This window comes from Mus musculus, chromosome 4, assembly GCF_000001635.26.
Source record: "Mus musculus strain C57BL/6J chromosome 4, GRCm38.p6 C57BL/6J".
Classification (NCBI taxonomy): domain Eukaryota; kingdom Metazoa; phylum Chordata; class Mammalia; order Rodentia; family Muridae; genus Mus; species Mus musculus.
In genome coordinates, this window is record NC_000070.6 from 48,229,269 (window position 1) to 48,245,531 (window position 16,263).

At 38.1% G+C, this 16,263-nt stretch overlaps 1 protein-coding gene across 2 annotated transcripts in view; it reads right to left on the minus strand.

The window, feature by feature from the left end:
• Window positions 1-16,263, minus strand: part of Erp44 (endoplasmic reticulum protein 44) — an 88,925-nt gene that overhangs the window by 38,558 nt on the left and 34,104 nt on the right. Inside the window, exons 2-4 of one of the 2 annotated variants that reach the window (NM_029572.3) lie at window positions 14,209-14,281; window positions 12,028-12,067; window positions 7,605-7,720 (exon numbers count right to left, since the gene is read on the minus strand). In NM_029572.3, the coding sequence (NP_083848.1) occupies window positions 7,605-7,720; window positions 12,028-12,067; window positions 14,209-14,281 (229 nt within the window). The remainder of the gene's footprint in view (window positions 1-7,604; window positions 7,721-12,027; window positions 12,068-14,208; window positions 14,282-16,263) is intronic. The other variant, NM_001355184.1, reaches the window with a different exon arrangement.

A 16,263-nucleotide genomic window follows, 5' to 3' on the forward strand; every position in this document is an offset into this window, starting at 1 on the left:
AGCAGACACTAGATCAACAGTACAAAAAGGACCAGAAATAGAGTCATAAGGACAGGGCCAGTTCACTTCAACAAAGCTGCTAAGGCAGTTAGTGACAAAGAGGCAGAGGTTTTTTGCCAACAAGTAATGACGGATCTGTCTGGCAACTAAATACAACAACAGATCACCTACCCACTTTAACTCATATATTGTTCCACATATAAAAGCTAACTCCAAATGAACAATGGGCATAAGTGGAAATGTTCATACTGTGAAATGTACTGAAGAAAACATGGCAGAAAAAATTGCAATATTGGGGGAGAACAGACAACTTAAGATACAAAATATAAAGTATGATCCATTAAAAATTAGTAAGTAGGATTTGATCAAAATTCAGTGATAACATGGGATCAGAAGGATGGTTCAGTGATTAAGAGTACTTATTCCTCTTGCAGAGGACTTGACCTCAGTTCCCCACACTTACATGGTGGTCTACAGACAGCCCTAACAACAGTTCTAAGAGATCTGTCTCCCTTTTCTGAACTCTACAGAAACTATACACACACATGGTCTGTCTGTCTGCCTGCCTGCCTGCCTGCCTGCCTGCCTGCCTGCCTGCCTACCTACCTACCTACCTACCTACCTACCTACCTACCTACCTACCTACATGAAGATAAACATTCATACACATAAAAAAAAATCTAAAAAAGATATTTTAAAATTCAGGACATGCCCTTGCAAAGCCATTTAAGCTCGGTATGGTGCCACAGGTCTACAACCCCAGCACTTTGAAAATTTAAGTAGGATGATTACAAATTCAAGGCTGGGCTATACATGTACAAAAATATATAAATGCAATGTGCTGAGTCTGTTGAGAATTTCTTGTATGAGTGATTTTAGGGTTGACCATCGGATGCTGAGCTACATATTAAGCCCCAGGGTAGCCTGGGCTACTTAGAGGGACCCTCTCAAACAAACAAACAAACAAACAAACAAACAAAAAACCAAAGGGCAATGGCTACAGCTACAACACAGCTCTTGTACCCAAAGTCCACGTGACACTGTAGAAGAGCAAACAGAAAAGTCGTAAAAACCAAAGGACTAGGAAGCCTGCTGTAAGATGGTCTCCTAGAAACAACAAGGAAGCTAGCTATACCTGATAGCTAGAGCAATATGGCTGCTAAATAAGACCTAAACATTGAAAACACCAAATGGACATACTATCATAGAAAGGGGATACTCATGGGACTCCACTCCTTAGACAAAGAGTTACAGGCAACTAATGACAGTTCAAAGAAGGAAAATTAGTCTTCCTCAGAGATGAGTTCCCTAATTGGTTACCCAGCATCAGATGGTCAACCCTAAACTCAACAGACTCAGCACATTGCACTTATATATTTTTGCACATATATAGGTAACAATAATTAAAGAAAAAGAGGCCATGAATGGGGTCTGGAGGAATTAGAGGGACAGAGGGTAGAGAGCGAAGGGGAAAATAAGCTAAGAATATTTTATGTTTATAAATGTGTCAAAGTGGGGAGAGGGGAGAAAGATGATTATAACCAAACCTGACACCTTGAGTTTAATCCCCAAGACTCACATGGTGGTAGGAGAGAACAGATTGCTCCAAGTTGTCCTCTGAACTCAATATGCATGTTATGGTATGCACAATACATAAAAAGAAAACAAATAAGTAGAATAAAAAAACTGAAAACAACAAAAAGCAATCCTGAACAAAGCTGAAGTATCACATATTTCCATATTTCAAGCATTATTTTACAGAGCTACAATAAAACTGTCTGACAGAAATCATGGTATTGAAGAGAGAACCTGGAAATAAAGCACCACATACACCATCGGCCACTGCCTTACAAGCAAGTCAGTACCATCTAATCAGAGCAGGAGGATAGCTCTTCAACAAATGGTTCCAGACAGCCTGGATATCTTATATGCTCAGAAATAAACCTAGACTTTACCTTACTCCACATATAAAAATTAAGTCAAATAGTACCAAAGACCTAAAGTAAGGCCTAAGATTGGAAAACTATTAAAGTATAGGAGAGCTTATTGACATTGAATTTGCTGGGATTTCTTAGCTACGATACCTAAAACATGGCCAAAAAAAAAAAAAAAAGTACAAACAGATAAATTAGACTACAACAAGATTGAGGGAACAAAACTATGCATGAAGACATAACCAACAAACTAAAAAGACAACCTACAAGATGACAAAAATATCTGAAAGTCACATATGTGATATTTAATATACAGAATATATAAAGAGCTTTGACTATTCAATAACAAAGAAAATAAAAACTGATGTAAAAAATGAGTAAAGGATGTAAATGAACATGACTTTAATAATCAACAAGCATATATAAAGATATTCAATATCAGTAAGCTTTAGGGAATGCAAACCAACCATGTAACCTCATATCCATTGCATAATAGGTACTCTCAAAAACTTAGTATAGATATCATAACAGTTCACATACTGTTAGCAAAAATATAAGAAAACTGAAACACTCCTGCAATACTAACAGAAATGTAAGATGATGGAGCAACAAAATGTGCTATATAAGTTTAATATTTATTGTCAACTGCAGCCAAGAATACCACATAAAAATTCAAGAAATAAATTAAACTATGAAACTGAACACCATTGTGAATGGCATGATAAATGTCATGTCTTAATTCCTCCTACTAGTGTACTAGGTCTTCCTTTATCTTGAATATCCACATTGCATACGCTGTATATCCACACTGCATATACTTATTGCCTGCCCATTAGTCACTGCCCAAGACAACTCAGTAGTTGTCTTGGCTATCTGATCAATTATAGCACTACAGTGCTTATATTCAAGTTCTTTTTTAACTTAGTAATGACTACATACTAAGTAATGATTTTGGCAACTTGAATAAATCCAAACAAAAAGAAAGTATTTCCTTTAAGTTTTAGTACAATAAAATATTTTGCAAAACTAGATTCATTAACTTTCATTATTACATATGTTATACACTTATAATAAACACTGGAATATTCCACTTTAAAAGAAAAATTGAACTAGTCTTGACTGTAGGGCATGTGGGAGCATGCTACCAGACAGGCATAAGAACTGGTAAGTCTGAGTAAGCTCAGAGCCGAGGAATCTCAGAGATTTGACAACAGCAGGAGCCTATTCCTACCTGTCTCTGTACTTGCTCTGGAACATGTAACCATGACTCCCACTGAGGACCCCTGGGCACTAAGTCACATTGCAGATATACCTGCAATGTTTCTCCATGCTAATGAGGCATTTTGGTACCCTAAGCCTTCAGCCAATAATGACCTTCCCTTTCTGAGTATTCCATCCCCCAAGAGGTATACAGTCCCTGGTTCACACTGAATAAAGTGTATGTGGCTGACATCCTCCACCAAATAAAGCAATATGAACAAGGAACATCTCAGAGAGCTGCTTTATTAAAGATCTCCACAGGGAGGATCTTTATCATGCCAAGCAAAATCAATGACAAAGATACTGTTCAATTCCACGTAAACAGGTTATCTGGAATGTTCATGTCCTACAAGTAGAAAGCAGAATGGCCGCTGGCAACGGCTGAGGGTTAGGAGAAATGAGACATTGCTGTTTCAGATCTACAGCGTTTCACAAGATAAGAAGATCTGGAGACTGGGTAAAAACAATGTCAATATATGTTAACACTACTGGAGCTACAAAGCAGCAGAGTTTGGGTGCCAACTGTATGTTACAGGCATTCTATCCAATTAAAACAACAGGTACCAAGCAGAATGGGAGAAAATTCTGCAAACAGTACATTTAAAACAGAATTTAGACTCATATAAAACCACACACACAGTAGGAAAATAATCCAACAAAAATGTGTACAATTTTAATAGGTACTTTATTAAAAATATACAACCGTTATATGAATGCATGAAAACATTCTCAGGCTCAATACTATCACCCTACAATAAAATGTCACTGAATATTAAAAACAAAGGAACCAGGCATAGTGGCTCATGTCTTTAATCCCAGAACTCCAAAGTCAGAGGTGGTGATATCCATGTGTTTGAGGGCAGCTAGGGCTATACGGTGAGACTCTGTCTCAAAAACAAAAACCCTTCAAGTAATTAATAACATTATACAACATGGAATAATCTCAAAATAACAAAGCTAAGCAAAAAGAGAAGCATACATGCTATATGACTCTACTTACATAAAATTTTAGAAAGTGACCAAAAGAGGGGTCTGCTAAAGGTTGAGTAGCTGGGGTGGAAAGTACATAAAAGGCACAATGAGAATTTAGAGATGGTAAGAATCTTAGCTGTGGAGATAAACCATGGGGTAAGCATATATCAAAGCCTCAGCTGCTCCACTTTAAACTTGGGGCTCGCAAGCCAATGGTATTTTAGTATCTTGTTGTAGAAAGCAAGCCTAACAGTGTTCTCACCAACAGGCTCTTCTCCCCAGACCACGGAATTCCTAACACTGTCCCAGCTCAGAACTTTCCCAGTACAAACTAGAAAGAGTAGAGCACATCTTACAAAATTAAACACCAAAAAGGTGAAAACATCACAAAATGCAAATAAATTGCCAATAAGTCCTACTTTTTAAAAGAGAAGTTATCCAAACAAGGAACCTATTTGGGAAGGACTTAACACCACAGATATAACTTTCGTTTTTTTCTTTTCTTTCTTTTTCTTTTTTTTTATTAGATATTTTCTTCATTTACATTTCAAGTGCTATCCTAAAAGTAGCCTATACCCTCTCCCTGCCCTGCTCCCCTACCCACCCACTCCCACTTCTTGGCCCTGGCGTTCCCCTGTACTGAGGCATATAAAGTTTGCTAGACCAAGGGGCCTGCCTCTCTTCCCAATGATGGCCGACTAGGCCATCTTCTGATACATATGCAGCTAGGGACATGAGCTCTGGGGGTACTGGTTAGTTCATATTGTTGTTCCACCTATAGGGTTGCAGACCCCTTCAGCTCTTGGGTACTTTCTCTAGCTCCTACACTGGGGGCCCTGTGTTCCATCCAATAGATGACTGTGAGCATCCACTTCTGTATTTGCCAGGCCCCGGCATAGCCTCAAAGGAGACGCTATATCAGGGTCCTTTCAGCAAAATCTTGCTGGCGTATGCAATAGTGCCTGCGTTTGGTGGCTGATTATGGGATAGGCCCCCAGGTGGGGCAGACTCTGGATGGTCCATCCTTTCGTCTTAGCTCCAAACTTTGTCTCTGTAACTCCTTCCATGGATATTTTATTCCCTACTCTAGGGACAAATGAAGTATCCATGCGTTGGTCTTTCTTCTTGATTTTCTTGTGTTTTGGAAGTTGTATCGTGGGTATTCTAGGTTTCTGGGCTAATATCCACTTATCAGTGAGTGCATATCAAGTGACTTCTTTTGTGATTGGGTTACCTCACTAAGGATAATATCCTCCAGATACATCCATTTGCCCAAGAATTTCATAAATTCATTGTTTTTAATAGCTGAGTAGTACTCCATTGTGTAAATGTACCACATTTTCTGTATCCATTCCTCTGTTGGGGAACATCTGGGTTCTTTCCAGCTTCTGGCTATTATAAATAAGGCTGCTATGAATATAGTAGAGCATGTGTCCTTATTACCAGTTGGATCATCTTATGGGTATATCCCCAGGAGAGGTATTGTTGGCAGATATAACTTTCAAGAGTAAACAATAATGGGTTAGAAACATCTATACTATGGCTGTATTGGGAAAGTTCGTCAATAACAAGAAACTTGTAATAATGTAATTTATATTAGAAGTTATCTGGGGCTGGTGAGATGGCTCAACAGTTAAGAGCACTGACCGCTCTTCCAGAGGTCCTGAGTTCAATTCCTAGCAACCACTGATGGCTCACAACCATCTATAATGAGATCTGATGCCCTCTTCTGGTATGTCTGAAAACAGCTACAGTGTACTCATATACATGAAATAAATAAAAAATAATAATAAATCTCAAAAAAAACCAGTAGGCGACAGAAAGCTGCAGTTTTGGTTTTTTTTTTTTTTAAAGAAGCTATCTGTCTAAAATATAACATAAATGATGGACATAGTTCAATCACAGAAATAACTAATTCTCTCCCCCACAACTGCGAGTTTGAAAGCACAATGATTCAAAATCACTGCTGGTAGGGACTCCGAGACTCATTTGCATTGTAACCTCTAATTAAATACAAAAAGAACAGGAAGATCTGAATGCTGAGTCCACTCCACGCATGGCTTGCTGTCAGGGAGGGCAGGGCAGGAGGACAGCAGCACGGAGACACCGTCTATGCTTCTACCTACATCTTAGTCTTATTGCCCTCTTTACTTAATCCAGCCGTGAATCCTAACAGATAGAAAACGGTATGTTTGAAATGATAAGCTGTTAGAAAATGCTTTTGTATACAGCATTGAACAGTGCCAGCAAATCCTCAAAATGTTCTCTGAATGGGACAGAAAAGAGGAAAACTGCTCTGTAGAAGCATGTGGTCAGACCAGGATTCTAATTCTGACTTAATGTATACTAAGCTGTGCAACACTGGTTAAGGCACTTTATTTCTGTTTCTTTGCTTGGAAAACTGGAGTCAGACAGACAGACAGACCAACCATATGTTCAAGAGCAGAATAACAACAATCAGTAGGTCAAGTATAAAGGGCAGAAAATTTGCAGAATAGGAGATGGCTTTGTATATAGTAACTTTCCAAGAACTCAATACAACCAGGCTTGTAATGAGTTGATGTCTTCTAGAAACTGTCAAATGTATGACATATAAAGATTAGTAAGTTGTTAAGTCTCTACAACTGGGAGCACTAGTAAGAGAGAAAGTGCTGACTTGAGGAACTCACAGTGCAGCTGATGCTGAGATGAGCTAAGACTCCATTCAACACGAGATCTACCTAGGTCAACTCATTTGGTGCTCTGAGAAGAGAAGGCTGGGTACGGAGCACTTGGGAGGAGCACGAACTGCTAGCTCATTAGTTCAACTTAGAAAATACTGCTATTTATATTAAAAAGCAGAGTTTACACAGTGCGTTCCACACAGACAAGCAAAATTCAAGAAAACAGATTTTTAGAGAGACTAACCAAAGTCTTTTTTTAATAATTTAATACTGCTTGCGGCTCTTTACACTTCAAATACAAAGCCAGACTTCGAATAATCTTTAAAATAACAAATAGAAACACAAAAAATCTGACACTGTCTTATTTTAAACAAGTACCATATTGTAGTCTTATTTAAATCGAATATTATATTTTTGCATGTTTCTCAGAGTAACAAAAATCCCCACTTGCCTTCCAAAACTATAGTTCAATTGTATTTATTGATTTTAGCGTTTGCTTTGGTAGAAAATGTAGTTAGTTATAATTTGCTACCTATATATTTGAACTGCTGTATTTTAATTAAAACAAAGCAAAATCCCACAAATGTTACATAGGCAACATGGAGTTAAAAAGACATAAAAGATGAGATATTAGAAATTTATACTAGGTTCCAATCCCTTTTAGATTTCATCTTCTCTGAAACCAGGGCATTTGAAAAAAATAAAAAATAAAGTTTGTGCATGTGCAGAGGAGGGCCAGGACAAGTCCTTCCAGACTTCCTACTCGGTTACTTACAGTGCTGATCACAATCAACTCTGGCAAACACTACTTGATTTTTATCTGGATATTCTTCCTTAATGACATCAGATGCTTCCTCAAAAATTGGATGCAACATCTGGCTGAAACGACACCTACACACAGACAAGCACACCAATTAGCAGGGAAACCCAGAAGACACAGGATCTTATGTCAGTTATCACTCATTGATGTTTAGTATCCGTTCAATAGACAATGTGTGAGACAATCACACCTTCAATTTCATCATGGTTCGGAAGTCTGTCAGTGAATGAGAGGAAAACAACTTGAATTCAAAGAGTGTTCTCTGTAACTCAATGCTGTGTAAAGTATCCAGTTGGTGTGTTGTTCCGCCTTATGATTAACTAACTGCCAGTGTTATGGCGCATAGAGCTATGGATCCCTCACAGAGGCCATGACCGAGGCCTGCAGCATGCCTCTAACCCACACTGCTAAGATTTGAGTGTTTACAAAAAAACACAAATCAGTTTCTCTGGACATTGAACACATTTCCATGTTACTGGAACTGTGAGTTTATTGCAAATGCTGGGTACTTCATTAGTTTATTATATACTTAGTTCATTACAGACATGTGCTACTTCATCAATCTCAGACACAAGTTAACATACTAAATAAAACAGTTCTTACAAAAGAATATATGGCATATAATTAGTGTTTTCTCTTCAATGTATATCCTCACATTAAAATAGGCCTTTGTATCTGTAAACATATAAACATACTACATCCAGAAGTAAATATTAAAATTCCTTGGCCAGGCATGGTGGCGCACGCCTATAATCCCAGCACTTGGGAAGCAGAGGCAGGCAGATTTCTGAGCTCAAGGCCAGCCTGGTCTACAGAGTGAGTTCCAGGATAGCCAAGGCTACACAGAGAAACCCTGTCTCGAAAAACCAAATAAATAAATAAAAATTAAAAAATAAAATAAAATTCCTAAAGACTTCTTGACCATGTTCCGCCCCCCCCCCCCCATAACTATTTAAAAGTCAGGCAAAATAGCTACAATTACTCCAGGAAACTGTTACTTCTAATCCTAATTGCTCCTCATTAGGCCAACCATTTCAGAAATACTTAGTGTGGGTGATTAAATGGACCTGAGGGGGAAAGAAAACAAAGTGTACACACATAACTAGCTGGGGAAAATGGACACTTCATGGGAAAAGGTATCGAGGATATGGTAAGACTATAATTGCCCTTATGTACCAAGACAGTGTCTTGAAGAAGCCCATAAATTCTAATCCATCTGTGATCTTACATATATTGGCAACAATCCATAAAGAATATATGCAAGGATGCAGAATTATACCTCCTCCCTATTTCTTCTTCTATTTCTCTCTAGCCTACTCACCTGACTTCCTAAGGAGATGTCCTAGAATATATCAAGGAGACACAATCTGTATCTTCAGACTCCTGCTTTCAAGTGGTTCTTTCCTCTTTAGCATCTTAAATCTCCCGTCTGGGATAGGTAGGAAGGGTCTGTGGACATCATGGACCGTGTCTTATTTGACTACATATTCTAATAAGCATTCAATAGATGTCTGTTAAATGAGCAAGCTGATAAATTCAAAAGCTAGAGCAACTGGAAGCCCAGGTCTGTGAGTACTAAAAATCTTCTGAAAGTAGACTAGGTAGAGGGCAGAAGAAGGCAAAGACAAGGTTTGACTGTGGTTCTGAAAACTTTAGATGTGGTCTAGTAAAGAACTGATGGAAGGCGTCTGGCTTAGGAGCAAAGGAAGACTCACATCAAGAGTTCTCTGGACTGTTTAGTTATGCTGTCCAGTTAAGTTTTAAAGCAGATTCGTGTTTAAAATAGTATCATTTTATCTACTAAAAATTTAAATGGGAAAGTGAAATAACAGGTCAATTCTAGTATCAGTGCAGCTTCATGTGCATGTAAACGCCACGTTTACACAGGTAACACAATAAAACCAACAGACCAACTAAAGAGTCTCATGGTCTTCTGAACATAGTCTCCAGTCTAGGGCTTAAACAATCCTTAACAAAGCAACCAACAAGGACTTTGGGGTCATTACAATTATGATTTAGTGGGAAGGAAATAACCTTTAGATTGAGACATACCTGACTTTAAATCTCAGATCCACCACTTATTAAGCAGATGGTCTTTCTGAACCTCAACTTTCTAAATCTAAAATAGGAATTACAATGCCTACCTGCAGGGCAATCCAGAGCTTAAAACAATGTATGTAGAGTTTGCCACACTCCCAGCTTTACTAAACACCCACTGCAGTTTACTACTCCGAGGCACTGCAGTAGTTCTAGGCAGTTACATAAGAGAGCCAACTAAGAGAATGAAGTCTAGCCTCTGAAAGCAAACACAGCAAGCCTGTCAGCAAACTACTCGAGTTGTCTCCATTAAAAAAAGGAACACTCATTCACCATTAAGAGTGAAGGACATTCTTTAGGTAGTATGCTTTCTTAAGTAACTGCCACAGTCCACTTTTCCAACTCATATTTTGCAACAAAGTTAGCACATGTACTGAGAATTCCTCGGGCAAGAACGCTGCATTCTAATTTGCCCTGTGCTACAATCTGATCAGGTCATCCTTACCTGTAAAGTTTGGCCTAGATAATCTTCTACCAAATGGTATGACTACCATTAATCCTAATTTGCCTTAAAAAATTATAGCTCCATTATACACTTTATAAACAGTATTTTTCTGTGTATCTTCAACTTTTCATTCAAGTTCTTTAAACACTAGTATCAAACATCAGCATTCAATCAGAAGTCACCGGTATGTGCTTATGAGGTATGGAAGTGCCTAAGAATGGCATTTTAAAGTACAGTTATGATGATAACTGTCTCCACAAAGCAAAGATGGTATTTGGGAATAGGGCCTCAGCCGGGTAAGCCTGGGCTACGGAAAATACAGATGCTTCCTGACTGACAAAAGAACTAAATCCAAGGAGTCTAATGTGAACTGAAGATATCTTAAGGTGAAAATGCACTAACTATGCCTATCCTCCAGACAGCACAGCTCAGAAACAGCACAGTGCAGAATATTTGTTTCTCACCCTCATGACCCCTTCTGCTTGGGAGCTAGACCTTGTCATCGCAGTCTGCCACAGGCAGAATACACACTGCATGTCACTAGCTCAGACAGAGTCACAATTTAAAGTCCAGTTTCTATTGAATGGGTAGAATCTTTATACAATAGTAAAATTAAAAACTCAAATGCTAAATTATTATTATATTGCAAACTGGACATATACAAGGTTTCCTAATCTGACTTAAGAAGAAGTTAGGAACACTGATATATAAAGATGACTGGAAAAAAGTGGCTCTTAACCTAAGATTTGAAAGGTGGTTAACAAGAAAAGAAGTGAGTGAGAATAAGAAGTGATCCCCAGGTTGGGAAGACAGCAGGAGATCAGTGTGAGAGAACACATTTTCACAGAAACTGAGGAAAGCTTGGAGTAGCAAGCAGAGCATGAAAGCAGAAACAAAAGATGCAACATGAGGGGCCTTCTAGGTCAAGACAAGGGGCTTACATTTTAACCTAAAAATTAAGGAGATTTAAGGTACACTGTGAACGTAATTAATCTGTCCTATAGGGAAGAAATCTGCCTAATATTGCAGAGAATATTGTAAAAACCACATAATATGAGAACATATAAATCCATAGTATATAAACTCTGCCTTATACTGCAGAGAACATTGTGGAAACATGTAAGACTAGAGGCACAGAAAGCCAGTGGAGGAGACTGTCACAGGAAACTAAGGTAATACAGGGCCACAGCCCAGACAGAAAGGTAGCAGCTGGCAGATAATAACCCTTGTAGGGAGTAGATGAAAGCAACGATGCCCACGCTTCAAATTCAAATTCAGTTATTCTTTAGCAGACTTCAACCTTAAGTTCTAGATTCTGGGAATACTAGTAAGACACTGTTTCTGCCCTCAAAGTCCGTTCGGTAGGGCACCTCAGATTAAAAACCAATACCTAAATTGAACATTTCTAATTTGAAAGTCTGAAATTGCAAACGATAAAGTTTCAGATATTGGAATTGTTTAGGCTTTGGATTTTTGAATTAAAGACACTCGAGTGCTAAAAGTCTATGTACATGTTCCAAAACATTGAAACTATTCTGAGCCAAAGCACTTCAGATAAGGGACAACCAACCTCAAGTAAAAAGAAGTAAATGGTCCCCGGTACCATATAAAGTCAAAAGACAAGATCTGATTTAGAGCAAGAACTACAGGCCTCCTGGAAAAAAGTGTGTAAGTTGAAAAATATCAACATTATTCTTATAAACTTGACATGCCTATATCCTGACTTCTACTCTGTGCCCTATTCTCATATACAGAGAAAATAGCAAAGAAAAGAAGGAAAGAAGAAAAGAGAGGTGGAAAGGGAAACCACCCCCAAACTAAAACAAGATTACTTACCAGTCAGCATAAAAATTTACTAAAGCAACATCAGCATTATCTGAAATTTAAAAACAAAAACAAAGTTATTTGTGTCTATATTGACATACTTAAAAATACAATTTTTATCATGATATTTTCCATTTATAAACAGTCAGTTAAAGCTTTGAGATAATAGCTACCACTCATCCAGAAAGCCATACAGAAAGGTTGGCTTATATATAACTTAACCCTTTCTCTACCCCGTCCTGGGTCGCAATGTAAACTCAGCAATCCATCCTCGTAAAGGAGGATCGCCTGGAGCTTACTTAATAATCCATTTTTAAATATTTCATACACATAGTAACTGGGAACCAGTTCTGCAAGGTGAATTCTTCACTGAAGAGATCTGATCAATTACCTATGTCTCATTCTCAGACATCTACCTTGCTGCATTATAAAATCCACTTTTCCTAGTTCCTACCTACTTAATAATACTCTGTCACACAAAATCTCACCATTATTTGAATCTTTGGACGTAAGGACTCGAGAAAGACACACTATTGCTTCTTTTGATTAAACCCAACTCAGAAAAACTTAAATGGCCAACCAGTGACTGCCTGAAATTGAGACCCATTCCATGGGCAAGAACCAATCCCTGAAACTATTAATAATAGAAATTCTGTTTGTTATGCTTGCAGACAGGAACCTAGCATAACTGTCCTCTGAGAGGCTCCACAATGGAAAGAGATGCAGAGACACACCCAAACAGTTGATAGAGCTTGGGAGAAAAACTGAGGGACCTGAAGAGAACAGGGACTCCCCGACACTGAATCACCAACCAAAGAGTGGGCACGGGCTGGACCGAGGTCCCCTGAACATATGTAGCAGATGAGCAGCTTAGTTGTCATTCAGGTCCCCCAAACAAGTGGAGCAGGGGCTGTCCCTGAACCTGTTGCCTGCCTGTGGATCCCACACCTCTAAAAGAACAACCTTTTCTGACATCAGTGGGAGAGGATGTGCCTAGTCCTTCTGTGACTTGATGTGTGTATATATGGGGAGAGGAGGCCGGGGGGGGGGGGGGGGTTGACACCCAGAGAGGGACTTCTCCTTCTAAGGGGACTTGCATGAGGGGGTACTAGGAGAGGAAGGACTGATACTGGGTTGTAAAATGATAAATAAATTTAATAACAACAACAACAACAACCTCTTTCAGAACTCATGAAAACAATACACAAAGATGTTTCAGAATCTGGACGGTGACAGGGATGAGAAAAGTGCATACTCCAGGCTCCTTCCCCTTTTCCTCTCACATTTTTGGTTCACTTGCATGTTCACTCAAGCTGTGACTCACAAACTGGTTTCTGGACCAGAAGTTCCACCATCACACAGGAACTCACAGAAATGTAAATTAGGTGCGGTCCAGCAGCTTCTGCCAGGAACTGGAGCTGCCCAAGCAGCACGGAGAGTAATAAGACCTGGTATATAGATGCTGCTCTAGAGAGCTCATGAGGTGGCAATAGCGTCTTTTGACAGTTAAAGCTCCACAAACATAAACCAATGTAGGTAATTTTATTTCCTCTTCATCTCAAATACTTTTGGGTTTGGTCATATGCAAACCAGTGACATGGCATTTTTGGTTTTAGTTTTTTGGTTTTTGTTTTTTTTTTAAAGAAGGACGATTTATGGACACTGCAGACATTTTAAAATCTCCTATATTGTAATCACCCACCATATCAACCATGCCTTGACCTTTTCTTTAGTATCTGTAAAAATCAGAATATCCCCCAAGTTAATTCTATCTATAATTACAGTATCAGTAAATAATATAGTCAGTATAACAATTACTGAACTTAACTGGATGTTATTAAAAAGATGGGTGAATAAGTCATTTAATTAAAATGAAAGAAAGAAATTCTTGGCTCTTCTCTATGGCTCTTAATATTCAGAGTGTAAAGTGACAACTGCAGGCCTTATGAGACACCTCATGCACTGTCAGAAATGCTATCTACAACAAGACAAACAAGTTAGATGTCTTACAAAACAGGAAAGAAGGACACACTTTAAGAAATTTTACTAATAATCAAAACCTAAAGTACTTTTATACAATCAGTGAAATGAGCCAGAATCTCAGCTTGTTATCTACTATAGATAATTGAAATTTTATTTATAATTTATTTATAGAGAAGAAAACATACTTTAAAAAAAAATCAAGATACTTACTTAAAATTTCATCTATATTCTCTGAATCAAGACTTGCTATTTCAGCTGTTATAGGTGTAAAAATTGAAGTTACCTGAAAATTTAAAAATGTAAAATTAACAATTCCATAAAAAAATAAAGCAGTCTAAAACAGTAATAAAGTTGGCTCTACCTGTTTTTAGAAAATCATCTATCAATTGATTTAATCATTATTAGCTATTCTGACCTTCATTATTTATTAGAACAATAAAATAGAAATATTAACTTCCCCAGCCTAAAAATTGGTCAGAGAATTCTTATACTTCCAAATAGTTTGTAAATAACTAGGAAAATTATGAATTTATTCAGCCATTCTGAAAGTGCTGATATAAAACTAAGCTCAGTGACTCTAACCAGCATTCATCTCAGACAGAGCCTGGAGGACCTGCCTGGACAGCCCTCGTACTGCTTTCACTGTCTGTGATAATGATGTGTTATGTGTCAGCTACCCCAAGAAAAATAATGTTTTCACTTTCTCTTTAATGTGGAAATCCAAGTTCTAGCTTGTCAAAGAGAATCTAACCTAACAACTGCAATGCAGAGATAAGATCAAATTTTAAACCAAAGTAGCAAAGTTTTACTCAGTTTAGTAAGTAATATTTATTCTTAAGTTCCATCTTTACCTTAATGTATCTACTGCCCAGGGGATCTTTTGTTCAAAGCAGAATTTACACATGAAAACCCATCCACTGAATCACTGCTTTACAGTAAGTGAACACTAACGTCAGAGTTTAGTCAAATACTAAATACTGCCAGATACTCCATTGGACGCTACTACATGAACACTTATTTCTTATAACATGACATTTCAAAGTTTAGTAACTCACCAATAACTCAACTTTAGACAGATTGATAGACAGACAGACAGGCAGGCAGCAGGCATGCTGATGCTATGGAATACCTGTTTAAAAACACTGTACTAGGACATACGCAACAGATGAGACTGGCATCCAGCTGGGTTTGTTACAAGAACCCAAAGCAAGAAAATGCCTCCAACCCAAGGCTCTCTTCCCTCTGGGGAGTGAGGGGGTTTCCTATGAGCATTAACATTTCTATTAATGTGCAGTATGAAAAGTCTGCTTGAATTTTCATCAACTCCACCAGACTGGCAGATTACTTCTCTTTCTACCAGCCCTGGGCTAAATAAAGACTCTCGGGGGCAAACAATTTTATGCTTCAAATGCAGAGTTCACAAGAAATAAAGACAAGTGGGCCCCGGGCAAAGCGAAGTGAGGAATCACTATAGTTGAAGTAAACATTTCAACTTTTGAAAAATAAACTAGAAACACACACATGCACACAGGCAGACAGATGAGAGGGGACAATTTTAAATAGCAGATCTTAATAGTCATGGAGAACACAGTGTCTAATAGTGAAATATTATAAATGTAACAGACAACATATATAAGTATAGACACAGACTCAAAAGTATTGTACAAGTTATTCCCTTCAGTTCATTATATCACTTTGTTATTAATGCAACAATGGAGAACTTTCTCTAACCATATTCCACGACTTATTAGATAATCTCTTCAACACACATTAGGTTTATCAGCTATTAAGCAATTCCATCTGAGATGTACAGTGACATATTTGTATAAAAGGGCATTCTCTTGGCTGTTGCACAAAACTCAGTATTTAAAAATCTTTAAATAGAGCTAGTGAGATGGCTCAGTGGTTAAAATGAACTTGCCACTAAGCTTAATGGCCTAAATTCAATCTCTGGAACCCATATAGTAGAAAGACAGAACTCTCACAAGGTGTCCTCTACCTCCACACCAAGTGGAATTCATGAGGGGAAAAAAATGAGAGGGAGGGGGAACAGTATTTTTTAAAAGCTTCCAATAGTAGGAACTTCTTCAGCATTACCTAAAGGGTTTTTAAAACTGGGGTACTTATGGGAAGCACAAAATCTTTCCTTAGTTACCCTCCCTATCTTCCTCCAAGGCAACCTGTCTGGCTAGCAAAGCCAGTACTTAAAAGCCACCTAGATCCTGTCTCAACTATGCCCCATCATTTCTTGCTTCTCTCTGTACA